Here is a 17,554-nt window from a genome sequence, read left to right on the forward strand (position 1 = left end):
GGGTCTACCACTTTGTTTAATGCGCGCAGATCAATTATGAAATGATAGGGTACTTCATTGCCTCCTTTCTTGTAAACTGGAAGAATCGGGCTGTTGCACGTGCTACCTGCAATTTCTTCAATCACCCCCAATCTCACCAAGTCAGTAACAATACTCTTTAATCCCTTCTCACCTTCAACAGAAATTTTATACTGGGGAATTCGTGGTAATGTAACACCTTCTTTCAAAGTTATTTTTGCTGGCTCCATTTTCAAGCATCCTACATCGTTATCATGCATTGCCCACAGACAGGTTGGTACTCTACGTAGCTCTTCTGGTAACGCTTTTGACATAAATTCCGTCACAGGTGCATCGTGAGGCCACATCGTGAGGAACACCCCATCTGCCGTACAATGTAGAACTGCCCCCAATTTTCTCAACAAATTTAATCCTAGCAAGTTCTCCCCACAATTTTCTGTCAAAAGAAATGGACATTGTTCCGAAAATTGTCCTATTGTAATTGGGACAGCTTCGGACATGGGGTTAATTACTGGTGTACCTGCAAACCCTACAGAAACATTCTTTTGCCCCGACAGTGGGATCTCCGGAACCAGGTGGTGGTCTATCGAACACTTTTGTGCCCCTGTATCTACAAGGAAACGGTGCTCCTTATTCCCGACTCATTTCTACGTAGGGTCCTCTCTGATTCACGGGAATAGACACTGGTTCCGACCCCTGCCGTGGGCTGTCCTATTGGGAAAATAACACATCGTCCGACGTGTAGTCACCGCTGCTGCTATAATACGCGTTTGGCTGTGTATCAAAAATATTCCCATTTCCCCCCTCGGTGCCCTCCACTCTGATCATTTCTCTGTTGGCCCTGCCCGCCCTGCCCGCCCTGATTTTGGTTCGGAACACTTTGGTTCAATGCCTGGTTCTGTTGAGCTTGGTTTTGACCATAGGATTGGTTTTGAGTACCTCCATTGGTATATCCTTGCTGCTGCTGCATGCTATTTCTGCTTGGGCCATTTGACCCCTGATGTCCTCTATGAGGCCTTCTCTGGCCAAACCCACCTCTATTCTGTAGGTGCGGGCATTGCGCTCGCCAGTGTCCTTCCTCTTTACAGTACACACATTGATTTAATCCCAATGACGCCCTGTGCATATTATTCAAATTTCCCCTGCCTTGCGCGTTCCCTCTACCTCTATTGTATCCAATTACCTGCTGCAGTAACACCCTCGATTTTAAATTTACTCTATCCTTCACCTCTCTTTCTTTCACCACATTTACCCTGTTCTCGTAATATTGGGCTATGTGTAATATCTCACTCACCGGTTTTGCTGCCCAGGAACTTTCCGACGTCATTAACATATCTTGGATTGGTGATATTAGTCCCCTCACATATTTATCAACAAATAGCCTTTTCCCCCCCGACTCTGTGCTCACATCCTGCCCACTGAAGTCTGTGAATACTCCTTCAAATCTATTGAAATAATCCGTTACTGGCTCATCCTTCCCCTGTACACATGTAGTTAATTTGTCCCACTGAATCCTTTTTTCTGGAATTATTTCCCTCAATCTCTGCATTATCCTTTCTGGTAGATCTGCCATGCGGGTTCCCGGATTTTCCCCTACTTTTTTATTTTTGTCCTCCAATAGTAACTCCGCCCATGTGGCGCCAAAAGCCCCCACGTCATCTACCGTCCTTATCTGTTTCCATATATCTGCTGGCAAAATCAAATCTATATCTCTCATAGTAAGCACTGCTGATCTCGGGGTTGACTTCCTTGTAGAAGCCTGCTGGATACTTTTTTTTATATCGGGAATCGTCTGTTTTATAGTATTCACCTCTTGCCTGGAAAAGGGGACATGCACATACTGGGCGGTGAAATGGGCTGGTGTTACCTGCGCTCCTACTGTTCCCGTCGCAGGGATATCTACTTTTGGTACAAACGTGGGCGGAACCTCTCTCATTGGAAATGCCCCACTCACGATCCCTCCCCCTTCTCTTAGGTTCAATAGTATTCCTAAGTCCAGTGATAGGCCCGTTTCTCCTGTACTTCGCTCGAATGCTCTTTTGTATACCGCTAGTATCTCGGGTGGGCTAGCCTTATTGTTTTTTATATCCTTGTTTATTAAATGTTCAGCCATCGATTGCAGCGCCTTTCTTTTCATTGGCATGGAATATTCGTCAAATATGTCATGTATGACCATTGTTGGGATACTAGGATTCGACACCCACTTTATCGCTTCCCGTATACATACTTTCAGCTTGTCGCCCCTCTGTACCGATGACATTGAATGTCTCCGCTGTATGTATGGTTCTACCGTCGCTCTCCCATCTCTTCTAATATCCCCAACCCCTGTATCCAGCTGCAGCAAACATTTCGGCATACTCATTATCCAACTCATTTTTAAGATCAAAAAGTCCATTCACATGTTCCTTTACTTCTTCATCTCTTTATAAGTAACTTTTTCCATTCTCCCACCAAAAATTTCTCCCATGCATTCCAACACTACCCGTCTCTCGTTGCTTCTTCGGTACCCATATAATGAAGCCAATCCTGCCGTCCCATCGTTTCCTTCTATGTACCTTTCTGCCTCTTGCTGTAATTCAATCTTTCTTTCTTTGCTGATCGCGCTTCGAGTTACCCGTACGAATCTGGTTCCTTCAGCCCCGCCTCTCGCCTCCCCGGTCTCAATTTCGACTTCGGGAGGGGCGGATGGTGCTGAATCTGTCTCTGGAGCGGGAGGTGCGGATGGGACAAGTGACACAGGTGGCATCTGTGAAGGGCCTTGCTGGGTGCTGGGAAATTGTGCGTCTGCGGTCTGCGCTTGTGGGAGGGCTCGAGCTGTGGGTGGGGCTTGGGTTAATGCTTGCGTGAGGGGAAGTGCTTGGGCTACGGGAGGGGGTCTGAGAGCTACTGGGTGGGCCTGCGCAGTCACTACTGGCGTGTTTGGTTTTGATCCTGGTTTTGGGCCTCGACCCGTATTAGTTAACAAATGTTCCATTAATTCATCTGCTATGTGTAGTTCCCGCTGCGGGTATATTCTTTCTATGTTCATTTGGTCACGTCTCCCTTCCCGTCTTAGACTTGCCATCCACCACTCCTCCTCCTTTTCTTCTGCTACCTCAAGCTTTGATTTGTGCCTACGCGCATGCTTCTCTCTACTCCTAAATCGGAGCATTGCTTCCCTCCTCCAATCTTTGACAGTCTCAAAAGCTGCGGGTCGCGCTTTTTTTTTCTAATCAGCACCCTTTCTAGGTTATCTATCCTCGCAATCTCAAAACTACCATTAATCGGCCACTGATGGTCCTGTTGCTTTCTAGTTTGCCTATGCCACATTTCACAAAATATTATCGCACCCACACCATATTTTGCATACATGTCATAAGCCGGCGTTCCCCCAGGCGGTGCACTTTGGCCATTTTCCAAGGACTGTCTACCGCAGCTGAAAAGCCCAGCTAAAATGGACAGTACTCCAGGCATGTTTTTAACCTTCCCCTTTGGTTATTATACTTAACCTGGACGTTTGAATTTGCAAAATCAACACTACCAAAAATCAGGTTTTTGTTTGAATCGGGCAATGACTCACCTGATAAAACAAGTCACCTGTCCTGACGCAACCTCTCCCAACGTCGTGTCTGCGCTTCTCTGGCTTCTGCCTCGCTTCGGGACCCTCGCCTCCTTTGCCCTCTGGCCCGGTACGTCGATCAGTGATCAGATGTGTGCAGATCTGCGGAAGGAATCTCTCCTCACTTCTACAGGGTGCCCCGTGCACCTCCTGATCCCACCTTTACTCCGTTACAACGTATACGATGGAGCAAGTGGGGGAGGGTCCCTATTCGGGCGCCATCTTGAAAGGGGCCCCTAGGGGTCCCTCGCGATATGGAAACAAGGCAATAACCATACACGAAAAGAGGGGCCAGACACGAGGTTCAAATTCCCAATGCTAGGGTTTATTGCAAGCAAAATAGTCCCAATTGATCAATTCTGGTCTCACGCCCCGCGACGTGTATTCTCTAGACCTCGAGGGACGCAAGAGCGAATTACGTACATCAGTTACATATATACAAAATGCATATCATACAATCAGCAATGTCATGTTTAACACCCCTCTTTATTAAGTTTCTTTGAACTCGTGATGATAATGGACATATCCGACCAGTATGACAATTATGACACTTTTGATGTCTATTCTAGTAACAATGTGCAATTAGAAAGTGCAGAGGCATCTTTTAGTTGTTGAACAGAACACGGTGGTTCTGTTCTTGGAAGCAAGCTGCACACGGGGGAAGAGCCACATTCCAAGCTTTGCCATCTATGAGGTACTATTCGTGTCCTGGGAGCCGACACACTCTAAAGGGTTTTGCGAAGGGGGGGCCGTAAGAAGAGCATAATTCAAGCCTTTAGCTGTTTTATTCTAACATTTCTACCACAGTACGAGATTGGCTGGCAGCTGTGAAATGATTAAATGCCCTGCAGCTCTCCCTCAAGGCTACAGAGAGGGAGCGTGGGCATTCCTTTCTGGGCTACTCATGAGGAGTTTCAACGAACTCCAAAGTCCCGCGACCTTGTCCTCTTCATATTCAGACAACAATGTTAACAGTTGAGCAGAGTAAGCAGAATTCGCAAGAATTGCAAGCTGCAAAGCAGTTTAGACAGAAAGCAATGAGCAATGGTTAACAAGCAAAATGGCGATTCTTGCTACGTTTAAAATGGCCGCTTGCTGGTCAAGCATAGCAGTCTGTATTTCTATAATTCTGTGCATAAGACGGTTGGCCTTCGGCCATCAGGATATGTCCGTCAACCAAATGAAGGGTATTCATTTTTCAAGATTGACACTATGAGGTCTGTAATTACTTCATCTAGTGAGGGTGGGACATGCCATTCCCTTTTTATGGCTGCGTTGGGTAAGTGCATATCTATAGATTCATACTTTTCCTGGATGTTTGGGTTTTCTTTGCGACAACCATCAGGGATACTCATGGCGTTGGGCCAGTCACTTGTTCAATGATGCCAGCCTTCGTCCAGTTCCTATAGTTCTTTTGCCACCAGTTCTCACATGTGGAATGACATTCTCCTGTGGCGTAATGCTCAGGGTTGAACTCTGGGTCGATATGTACCTTTATCAGCTTGCTTTTCAGGTATCCTATGCCTTGGAGAATGTTTAGGTGTTCGGCAAGCAGGTTAGAGATGTCTGTAGAGTCTGTGATGTTGCAGATAAAGCTTAGGAGTCCTAGTTCCTCAGCTGACTCCCAACGGAGCATGCATTCGATGCTTGCGTTGACTACATAGATTTTTGATTGAATTGTCCTTTCTACTCTGCTCAGTACAGATCTGAAATGCCCCACCACTGGCAGTGGCCTCTTGCTGCCGTAGGCAAATAGTAGGGTCTCAGTGTGTTTGAGTTCTGGCTGTGGACATAATCGTCGGAACATGTCGGTCGGCCTGACATTCACCGACGCTCCTGTGTTGATTGTCATCATTTCATTTCCTGGCCTTGTATGTTGACGAGGCACTTCGGTCTTCTCTTTTTCCTTTTCGGTGTGGTGCCTCCTTGTTCCAATGCCGAGATGAGATGGATCTTGCCTCTTCTTGGTCTTCCCACTTCGGCAGCCGTTGCCGCTTCTTCACGTTTGTCCCCGGATTCGTCCGTTGAAGAGTCGCTGCCAGTTACCACCAGACGTGCGTCAGCCTTCTTCTTGGGGATAGGTTTCGGCTGTTGTGGTTGCCTGCATTGGGGCGACCATGATGATCTGCAGACATGTGCGCGCAGTGGTCTTTTCTGCCGCATGCGCCACATGTGGTCCCTTGTGCTGGACAATTTATTTTCCTGTGTCGCGCTCCTCCACACCATCCGGACTCAGTCGGCCCCGGTATTCTTGGTTGCCACTCTGGAGTGTTGCGCGTTTCGCTGCTTTTGTCCCTTGGTTATTGACTGTTAGTAATTTGTGCTATTGTTGCGGTCATTGGTGCAAGTTGTCATTTGTTTACGGTGGTACCCATTTATGCTGCTCTTGCATGTGACAGCTCCCTCTGGCGTCCGTTTTCCAGTATCCTTGCCAGGGTGATTGCTTTTTCGCTCAGCACTATTCTTCGTAGCTTCTCCGATCTCATCCAGTTTATTTGGCACCTTATTTCCCTTTTCGATGTCATAAAACTTGTAGGATAGTGCTAGTCGTCGAGTCTAGTGTGGTATGCATCAAGTGTTTCTTCTTTCGTTTGCACTGTGGGGCAGAAGTTGAATTTTTCATACTAAGAATTCAATTGTAGCATGTGCCGTCAGAGCATCCTTTGTCAATTTAAAAGCATCTACGCCATCACCCACGGAGTTCAAAATGTGCAGCACGTCGTCGCCAACATTGAGCAAAAGGTGTGATCTCACGTCTTTGCAATCCATCACCATCTCAAACTTTTGAATCCAGATCATCCAGCAGGGCCCCACCGATGATGGATCTGTGTAGGGGTAAAAGGACTCTGGGCCGCTGTGGCAACTCTGTGGTTTCTAAGTGATGGCGCTGGTGATGTAAGTGACAATGCTATTCTTGTTGGGGTGCTGGGCCTCAGTGTGGATAGTCCAGTGGCCATGTTGGACTTGGGTGTGTTTGCACTCACTAGTGGTTGTGAGTACTAGGTGATCACCCCATCTCAACTGTTCACTGTGGCGAGGTGCGAGTAGCCTGGGGTCAGGACGTGCTTCCTGTGGATTCACTAGTACTTTTGTGGAGTGTGGGCTGTGAAAAGATGTTTGTATACCTTCCACGTGTGAAGGAGACATGCTTCTCTGTGTTTCCAAAAATGTCAGCGTTCTCATTTAGCAGAATGAGAACGTGTTGCCAGCCATGTGTGTGTTTTTGTTTCTTATGCTCGTTGCCAGTGTGAAGTCCCGGATTGGTGTCATGCTGGGCCGGGCATGTTGGCTGCATGGTGCGCGACACAGAGGCAAGAACCACTTGTCACACCAGTTGCTCACTCACTTCCCGAACTGCCGGCTTCTGGCAGCGCGGGTTCTTTATTTGCACCTCATGTCACTGCGCATGCGGGACGTGAGGTGCATGTAACACGAGTCTCCCGCAATGCATTTTTTTCTGACACAGCGTGAGAGCTGCAATATAAATGGACTCTAAATAATAATTTAGCATTTATATAGCGCTACGACCCTGAGCCATCTGAGCGCTGCTTATTATTACCCACAGTGTGTGGTGCTCATTTATCGAGCTCGGAAGGATGAAAGGCTAAGTTTGACCACGCCGGGATTAGAACCTGCGTCAGCAGGCTCTGCAAAGATGTCAAAGCTAGCTCTCTACTTGCCATGCTATCGGACCGGCTAAAAAGCCTTTGACATACACTGGCTTAGAAATCTATGCCCGAGTAGTTGGATTCCAGAAAGCCAATGTGCATTGGGCACAGAAATTTGCAAAAGTCTGCAGTAACCCATTCGTGGAGAGAATTGGGCAACGAATTGGCAAAAAACGGCACAAAAGAATACGGGATCCACAGAGGTGAAGAAAGCTGCAAAGTTGCATTTATCCACGAACATAGGGTGACCAGATTTTTTATTTTTTTATTATTAATTGATTCAGCTGTAAAAAAAACAACTTTTTCAATATACAAGTAATATTTAGTACAATCATCAAACAAGAAAAAAAGAGAAAAGAAAAATCATAACAATAAGCTTAGACAATTAGGTTAAAACAATTAGGTTAAAACTTACAAAATTTAAAACAATATATAGGGAACCCCATACATTATAGTCAGAAAGAATAAGGCAGAGAACAGAAAGCAGGAAAATTAGAGATAAAGCAACAAGATAAACCATAGCGGCCATCTAAGAATGATTGGCAGACTCCAGATTTAACGCTAGGACAAAATTCGTTAATGCAATCTGTAAGGGGTATCGATCAGCACAGAGTAAAAATGACCACCGCAACTCCTGAGCTACCGCTGCCATAGACGACAGCAGGTGCTTGAAATGCTTTGATCTCAAGACGGCTAACTGTGGGCAATGACAGACTAAGTGTTCAAGAGATTGAATAGTATTACTTTGCATGCAAAAACGACAAGCAATTAACGTGGCAGATCTTAATTTCCTACGTACCTGAACCTGATAGGTTGGCCATAGATCAAAGCGGGCCCTTAAATACCCTGCTCTTAATTTGGATGAAGGAAATTTTAATAAATATGGTTCAGGGCATTTCATCAATTTTGGGCAAAAACGATATTTACAAGGTTGACAGTAGGTTTTACATTTGTCAATGGTGTTCAACCAGTCAAGGTTATAGAATAGTTTTTTAGACCTTGCCGGGTTGTCTATGAGATTAAGGATGGATATATTTGCTGATGCTAGGGCTTCTAGACAAAAGTTTATCCATGAGTTTGTAAAGTTCTTCTCTGCTGTCAGCATGTATTCAGCAATTACCTTTAATAGGTAGGTGTTTTGGTTTGCCATAAGGCATTTGCGGAATAACATGCAACATCGCCAGGTGTAGATTGCGTACAGAGAGGTTAAGCCCAGTTCATACAGCAACCACGTACGCGGCACGCACTGAGGGAGAGATAATACAGACCTCCAGTACTTTCCTTCAAATCTTCCAAGGAATTGCATATTGCAATTCAATAGAGTTTCTACCCCGTATAATATCGCTGGTATGGCTTTCGTAGACCAGAAAGTTAGGGCAGGTTGAATGGTGAATTTACCGAATTTAAACAAGATGATTTTGGATTGCGAGATTGCAGTGTTTAATTTGGCATCCATTCGTTCTATTTGACTGTTAGGTTTAACTTCACCACTAAATTCAATTCCCAAATAAGTGTAATTTTTTACTATTGTAATAGGGGAATTGTTGATCGACCATGTCAGGTTATATTTGTGTAGCCGCTTTGCCTTATATACAACAATCTGAGTTTTGATTAAATTAACTACTAGCTCATTCGCGGTAAGATATCTGTTAAATGCATCGATTAAGTTCTGCAGACCCACTGGGGTCTTAGAAATGAGTACAATATCATCTGCATAGTTTAGATTAGTAATTTTATGTCCTTTCAAAGACGGCGCATCGGAAAAGGTCTGTTGCAGAATTGGAGTTAAATCGTGAATAAAATAATTAAAGATTGCCGCGGCTAGCAAACAACCTTGTTTTAACCCACGGTCTGTGTTGATTGGGGCAGATAAAAGCCCGTCTAGGGTGAGTCTCACCCGGATCGTGGTTGCTGTGTGAAACGCGTGAATGATATCATGCAGGGATGGTGGACATTTGTCCCTTGCAAGTTTTGCCATCAACAGGGTTCGTGAAACCGAGTCGAAAGCTGCATGCAGGTCAATGAAAGCGAAATAGATGGCTTGATTCTGCTCCTGGCAATGGGCTTTGAGTGCATTTAGGATCAACAGGTTCGCACAAGTGCCCAGCCCGGCCACGAATCCTGTTTGATGAGGGTCACGTTTAGCACAGGAATCGGTCCAATGATTAAATTCAGATAACACCAATTTTGCAAAGAGTTTCCCCGGGGCATCTAAGAGGGCTATTGGCCGGTAGTTGCATGGATTAGAGCGGTCGCCTTTCTTGTAAATTGGTACAATGACAGAGCACAACCAAGAACTTGGTAGGGCATGGTGAATCAACACTTCACTAAAAATGGCATGAAGGTTTTTGGCCCATAGCTCAGGATTTTCCTTCAAAATGATATTATGGAGGCCGTCTGGCCCAGCGGCTCTAGATGAGTTTAGATTTACAATCAAATCTTTAAGTAAAGATTGGGAGCACTTTATGTTCCACTGCGATTTGGATTGAATCTTATAGACATGTTGTCGATAGTCTGGGTCAAGGTATAGGCCAGTGAAATGTGCTATCCATGCCCCCTCCGATACTGCACCAGTTTGAGCATATGCTTGTGTTAGATTGAGATTTGTGTTAAGGCGGCGCCATGTTTCGGCCGAATTCTTCAAAAGGATCGATCTAAACATTGTTTCGCTGTCATTTTGATATAGATGCGCGCGCCAAGCCCGGAGCCAGTTCTGATACCTACACCTGATGGTTCTAACTATGGTGTGACTATTAGGGTGATTTGCTCTCAAAATGAGTCTTTTTTCTTTACGAAATTCGGCATTGCGTTCTTTAAGTGCTTGGTCAAACTGGTGTTTGTGTTTCTATGTATTTGGATTGACCACTATGGTGTTACGAAAAGGTTTTAAGAATTCAGTGTATTCAATCAACTGCTGTGGATGATCAATACCGCAAATTGCATTCGAAAATTGCATTAGAGACTGCTCAGACCATTTCAAACGTTTTTTTGCATTGTTAATGGTTAGATTTTGTGATAACCATTGGTTTTTTGGTTGGTGACCAGATTTTGAAAATGGAAAACCGGGACGGGCCAAAACATAAAAGTAGGAGTAGGACTAGCACCCCAGTCCATTCAAACCCTCCCCTGCCACCCACGGTCACCCTACACACAGCCCTGCGGGGACAGGGGGTCCACATTAAAATACATACCATTTCCAGCACCTTTCCTGTATATAAACTGGCTCCAACAGTAAGCATGGTGCAAAAAAAGGAGGTCACTGACTGGCTGTTCTCACAGGCATTGGTGTGGCCATTAACTAGCGAATCTCTGTGGCGCAATCTGTAAATGATTGACACACAGAACTGGAACGTCTGGTCACCCTACATGAACACCATGCTGCCGATTCAGACTTTACATCCCCCCCGTGGAAACTAATGGGCACAGAGCTGCTGGAAAGGGAAGTGCCAAGAAACCTGCTTGACGCTGTTGAGTTTGCTTAAGAGACTACAGTGGTTAAAAGGGTAGACTTGTTGCCCTGTTTCAATGTATATCGAGGTATCCTGACCACCCCTGGCCTTTACCTTGGGACCCAGAGATGGTTCGGTCCCCCTTTTCTACCTTAACCAAAGGCACTTTAAAGTAACTATCTTTGTTTGGAGTTTTCAGTTTTGTTTTTCGTACATGACCTTTTTTCTCTTCTGCATTGAGAGAGCAAGAGCATGGTAGGCCGTCCTTTCATCACGGGATGTTTTTTCATGGGGTTTTGTACCACAGATTTTTTAACAAAAAAAAAACAGCGAAATGTTTAGGGAAGGTTAGAAAATATATATATTTGGGGTGTGGGTGTTTGCGAATATATAAACAATTCAAGGGGATGGGGAGTTTGGGGGATTCCCCCCAAAAATAAAAATTTGATGAGTTTTTTTTCGTTGAAAATTCCACTGTACTAAAACCCACGAAAAAAAACATCCTGCGATGAAATGACACAGAACCAAGAGTATATATGTCTCTAGTCTGCATCTGTGTTCTTACTTTACAGGAGTAGGCGTTTGTGTTTTTTATTAGTGGTCTGTGTTTAAGTTTTAAAAAAGTGGTACCTCTTCCTATTTTTATAGAACCTCGCTTGAAAGGCTATTTTGGCACTTGCAATACTATTTTTTAGATGCTTCTTTTTTCATGAGCTAACCTACAAAATGGAATGCAAACTGTCTGGCTTTTTTACCGAATTTGTCACAGAAAGTGTGCTGTATAATAACAGTTTTCTCAACAACAAAAAATTGTCGGTGTGGGTAGAGAACACCCCTCCCCCCCAAAAATCCCCTTTTGTTGGTTTGGGCTACCTTGCTACATGTGGTTGCTTTTGTATCCTTGGGGAAATAATTACGGACCTCCAATAAATAAATGTTTTAAAAAAAAAAAAACGCCAACCTCCACTGGTGACTGGTACATTTGGGGGCAGTGGACTGCCCCTTGTTTCTACACTAGGTGGAAGATTTACACTTATTAAAAAACATACTTCCATATATTTCACCTCGTGCAGTGTGTCCATTCCTCTGCAGCTGCATGATCATCATGGGCAGTGCGCGTGCGTGGTGATCCAGGACAGCCTGTTTCCTGTCCCTTGCTTTGTTAAGTAGGGGGGGGCACCTCATCCTGGCTTGCAGGGGGCCCCTCTCAAATTCTGCTTTACACCAGTGAGCTAAGGAGAACCATCTCCAGTTCCGGAAGCACCTCCAGACCTTCCTGTTCGCTTCTGCCTTTGCCCCTCTTCTCCCCAGCTAATCTGTTTCTCTCGCTTGGCATCGTGCACCTGGCCACCCTCTGTCCTTTGGGCCCAGGTACCTACGCATCCTGTCTCCCTCCTGAACTGTCTCCGGGCCACCCCTGGCACTGGGTTCTGTATCTGTACCCATACAGTCCCCCACTCTTCCTCTGAACTTATCAGATATACTCTATCTGACTAATCATGCACTTGCCACGTGTCTGGCTGCACTACCTTTTGTCTTCATTTATTTATATATCCCACGTGTAATCTATTCTGTTCTCTCTTCTGTCCGCACTTTCCACTTCCACTTCTACCCCTCAATGCACTTTCCCTCCCTTCTCCCTTTTCCTTGCACTTGCGCGTTCTTAATGTCACTGTGCCTAGTAAAATCGTGTTTTTGTTCTCCCCTGTCCCCACGAGATATAAATAAAATATATCAAGTGTAAGAAAGGCAGGGTGGCAGGGTTCAAGACCCACCAGAAGGAGAATCACTAACCCTGAAGGAGTGGAGGTGCTAAGTGATGGCGTCAGGAGACAGCAAGCAGTCACGCATGGGGAGTATAGGGTTGGAAAACGAGGCATTTGATGGAGGCAGAACCCATCATTAATGAGGAAGAAAAGGGGCAAGAACCTTAGGGAGGAAGAGACGAATCACAGAAACTCATTTGGTGAAAACAACTGCAGAGGGAGAGTCGGAGGGTGGGATTTTGCACCAGGGGTTTGGCAGGTGGAAATTCGAAGTGTAGTGGGGAAGCACAGATGCACACATTTTTGGGATACATATCTCTCGAAATTGTCTAGAGATTTCCAGCATGTTTGCAGCCTTTACGCGAAACTAGTGCAAGCCATAAAAATCCGAATAGCCAAACTCAAGTTATTCAAATTTGAGAAAGAAAACACGCATCTTTAACGCAGTCATGCACAGTAGGTCTGGAGTGTAAAGACCTATAAGCATTAAAGTGTCTCGAGACGTTCTTTCGACTGATCTATAGCATCAGCTAGCTTTACCAGGCACATAATTCGCCTCCTCACTCCCTCCCTTTCTAGCCCTCTCCACCTGTGTGTCTATGTTGGCGAAGTCACATTGTCCAGTGCGAATTTTCTAGAGTCACCCCAGCAGTTATTGACAGTTAAGGGGGGGGGGGGGGGAATGAAAAAAAAGGTATCTTTGGGGGTGTGGTGGAGGGGTGGAAAACATTTAGTCGCACTAACATTGGACATTGGCTCTTTTTGGAATATTCATTTGTAATTATCCCTTTACAGATACAGATTGACGCAGCACCTATATCGAGTCAGTACTACGCTCACCCCTGAGGAGGGATGGAACTTTATACTGCTGGGCAAAGGAAAAAACGGTGATTTTTGTAGTGCTGCAATTCTGGATTTAACTTTCGAAACTTGAAGGGCCGGTAGACACTAACTAGAGCAATGGGTTATTGCTTTGCCTACATGTTCACCGACTGTGTTCCATCTCTACGGATGCCTGCTTTTTATTTTATTTCACTTTTGAACGAGGAGTACAAATGAAAAAGTTTGTAATAAAGTAAATTCATTAATAAAAAATATAAAAAATAAAAACAGTATCCCTTTGGTATGTATCCGAACGTTGCACTCCTCTTCCTGAGCACCTATAAAAACCAAGAATAACCATATAAAGTATCTAACCAAAGGTTATGATTCCAAGATGGACAGTCTGGTACACTTCTATCATACTCATTCAAAATGCCCTTATCCGAAATGGGAGAAGGGGGAAAAAACTGGAACCAATGGGGTTCCAGGCTTCAATTTTGGAATATAAGACTGGCCATAGAACTTTATATTTGCCAAGTATGTCTGTGATTAAAGCATAGTATATTTGATTCAATAAGTACATAATACAGACTGTACTTGGCTCTCATTTAATTTTTCACAACACTCACCCAGCATTAAAATGTTTGCAATACTGAAGCATATATTCTAATTCAGATAGCAGCACGATTTGGATAGTGGGATAAAAGGACTGCGCATCAGTCATTTCATTGGGGTCCAAAGGCCACGCGAGACCATGTTTCCTTTCCCCTGCCAGAATTTCAGCAGGTTTCATGGCAAGGAAGGCTGTGCACATGCTCAGTTCCCACAGGCGTCACGAGAGAATGATTGGTGTGTTGTGCAACACATTATCAAACGCGAGTCAGCTCTTCCAGCTGCAGTAGACTTGGCAGCGCGGGTTCGCGCAAAAGGAGGTACTGTGCCAGCAACTGCGCGCCACCCTTGTGCCACAAAAATCGATAACCCGGCCTGCTCACCCCGTGGCATGCAATGGGGAACAATCACTTTAATCAACATTCAAAATGGCAGTCACTTAAGGTTTTCTTTCAGTAGCAGATGCTGCAGTACATACTTGCTTCCAGGTTTGTTTCCATGTCTATTAGCTGCTGCTTCATTTGTTGCTTCAACCTGTAGGTGTAAGAAGAAAGTGGCATGAGAGTTTTACATCGCCTTGTCACTCAGCGTGATTTTGTCCATTTCTTTATTTTTAAGTCAAGTGACAGCCCCAGCTGCCAACCACTTCCTGCATCTACTTTAAATACCTGTTTATACATGGTCTTCCTAGTATCCTGTTTTGATAAAGGAGTGGAGTCAGCAGCTACCCTGGTCATTGACGCTTTGGTAGGATTCTTTTTGGGAGGCAGTGGAGCTAAATTGGCAAATATCTATTAGCTCTTAACATGAACACAAAGAAGTTAGATTCTTTTTTCAAACATAAAAGGTTGAGATTTATTAGATTTTTCAAAAGTAAATATTTAAAATACGAAATATGCCGTCCTTGGCACAGAAAACCATTTTTTACACAAGGTTATGCAATGGTTGTGCACAAGGTTATGCAATGGTTGTGCACATGGGTGGGTTAGTACATCAATAGTGACTGTAATTACATGTACTGCTAGTGTTGCGGCAGTACGTAAAAAATTGTCGACACATACAGAGTTCAGGTGTTTCTAGTTCGGTGAGTAGATGGAGCGGCTAGCGGTTGGGAATGTGGAACCTGCTGGTGGATGCACCGGACTGTCTTCAGGACTGGGGGACTTTTGAGCACAGAGGTGCTTGTTAAGTGCCAGGCACCTGAAAATGGTGAGACAAAGGATGGAGTGTTATAAGGGAAGATTTAAAAATGTGGGGTGTTCAGAGGGAGACACTGCGGAAAGAGGAAGCTACCGAGGGTAGTTGGAGCGTCATGGCTTACGTGATTTGATATGGGCCAGAATCTGGGTAAGTGGCTGGCGAATAGTTGAGTCCAAAAATGGACCGACGGTCTCTGAAACAAGTTGGAAAACCGGGTTGGTTGGGATGTAATGAATTACAATGAGCAATACAGACAATGGTGGTTGGTGAACAGTTACCTGGTCTGGTCAGAAAACTTAGTCCCAGGTGGTGCTAGATGAGAAGATGTCCATCTAGGGAGCGGGGTGAAGCCGCGGTCTGTTGTAGACAAAAGAGAGAAGGGGAGTTGGCTGATAGGCAGCTAGTTGCAGAGGTAAGAAGTGATTAGTGAGACGTGCTGGTACAAGCGTCGAGATGTCATGCTGTTGGTGCACACTTGGAAAATCAATATCGAGTGCCAGAGATCAAGGTTGTTGCCTGGGTAATGAAAAGGCATACTGGTGCAGGCATCAAATTATCTTGGTGCTCTTGTCCAGTGGTCTATTCAATATCAAGTGTCTGTGGTCGACTCGTTGTTTGTGATTGTGGTTGTCATTTTATTATTATTTATTGTTGGGCTTGAATGTGAGACTAAGAAATCAACAAGAAGCCGATGCCCGTGCAAATGGAAGTTGCGGTTTTAAAAAAGAGTCAAAAGGCCGGTGTCTCATGAGGGTTGGGGCTCCCATGATGTAGACGCAGTGGGTAGTAGCGACCAGCTTGCAGGGCCACTAAGGCTGGTGGTTCCCATGAGTTAGTGGAAATGGGAGCGGTCTGAAGCAAAAGCTTACCTCTGCAATCGAGCTGTGTCGGCGACTGACGGGGCTGTTTGATACGCGCGCATGCGTATATAGATCGAATTAGTTAAAAGCGCGCTCAAGTGGCACATGGGTGGAGCAGGAAGTGTTATTGTATCTGCGCATGCTCGTTGTGGCAAACCGGACTAGTAGTCTTTGGGATTGCCGGTGAACCTCGAGTGCGTCGGGGAGGGGGCACGTCAATCAGTCTCAACAACATATAATAAATAAATAAATGCAAAAACAAACTGCAGGTCCATGCACTTCTTGGTTTGTAGTAACTGTGGTTTCTGAGAAAAACCTTTTCATATTTTCCGGGTACTTTTAACACAGCATGAAGGAACAGCGATTATTGTGGCATACAGGCAACATGTCGAACAGTGGTCCAGGGTGGGTTTTGGACGAACAGATTTAATTTTATTAGTGCTTCAAACAAAGTTACATACAGGCAACATGTCAAAAAAGTGGTCCAACGGGTCCTGTATGTACATACATTTGCTGGTTCACAATAAAGTAAGTTCTCAGCAAGCAGGACACTATAGACTTTTCAAAGAGAGCATTGAAAAACAGGACGTTTCTGCAAAACAAGGATGGTATGTAGATCTGTGGGTGGTTATAGGTCTGGGAAGGCTGTTGGTCTGGACAAAACTCAGGTGGGAGCTGTACAAGGCCCTTAAGTGGGGAAACTGAGTCACTTGTTAAAGGAAAGGTTCCACTCGATGGATACGTTTAGACTGTTTTTGACGGAGTCAAGGCGGTATATCCATTTCTTCTCAAGTTTTCAGAGTGCTAGATCGCGATCACCTCCGCGAAAAGGGTTGTTGGCGGTCTGCAAGATGCTTGACCAGTACGTCTCACTAATCACTTCTTACCTCTGCTACTAGCTGCCTAAAGGCCAACTCCCCTTCTCTCTTTTGTCTACAACAGACCGCAGCTTCACCCCGCTCCCTAGATAGAGACATCTTCTCATGTAGCACCACCTGGGACTAAGTTTTCTGACCAGACCAGGTAACTGTTCACCAACCACCATTGCCTGTATTGCTCATTGTAATTCAACCCGGTTTTCCAACTTGTTTCAGAGACCGTGGTCCATTTTTGGACTGAACTATTCGCCAGCGACTTACCCAGATTCTGGCCCATATGAAATCACGCAAGCCATGACGCTCCAACTACCCTAGGTAGGTTTCGCTTTCCGCAGTGTCTCCCTCTGAACACCCCACATTTTTAAGTCTTCGCTTATAACACTCCATCCTTTGTCTCACCATTTTCAGGTGCCTGGCACTTAACAAGCACCTCTGTGCTCAAAAGTCCCCCAGTCCTGAAGACAGTCCGGTGCATCCACCAGCAGGTTCCACATTCTCAACCGCTGGCCGCTCCATCTACTCACCGAACTAGAAACACCTGAACTCTGTATGTGTCGACAATTTTTACGTACTGCCGCAACACTAGCAGTACATGTAATTACAGTCACTACTGATGTACTAACCCACCCATATGCACAACCATTGCATAACCTTGAGTAAAAAATGTTTTTCTGTGCCAAAGA

General features: G+C 45.0%; 1 protein-coding gene across 2 annotated transcripts in view; it reads right to left on the reverse strand.

Annotated features, from left to right (window-relative positions):
* Window positions 1-17,554, reverse strand: part of LOC138468519 (centromere protein H-like) — a 655,463-nt gene that overhangs the window by 393,933 nt on the left and 243,976 nt on the right. For both annotated transcript variants that reach the window (XM_069609017.1, XM_069609018.1), the window contains exon 3: window positions 14,412-14,467. In XM_069609017.1, the coding sequence (XP_069465118.1) occupies window positions 14,412-14,467 (56 nt within the window). The remainder of the gene's footprint in view (window positions 1-14,411; window positions 14,468-17,554) is intronic.

Source organism: Ambystoma mexicanum, chromosome 4q, assembly GCF_040938575.1.
Source record: "Ambystoma mexicanum isolate Mex_15411 chromosome 4q, UKY_AmexF1_1, whole genome shotgun sequence".
Taxonomy (NCBI): domain Eukaryota; kingdom Metazoa; phylum Chordata; class Amphibia; order Caudata; family Ambystomatidae; genus Ambystoma; species Ambystoma mexicanum.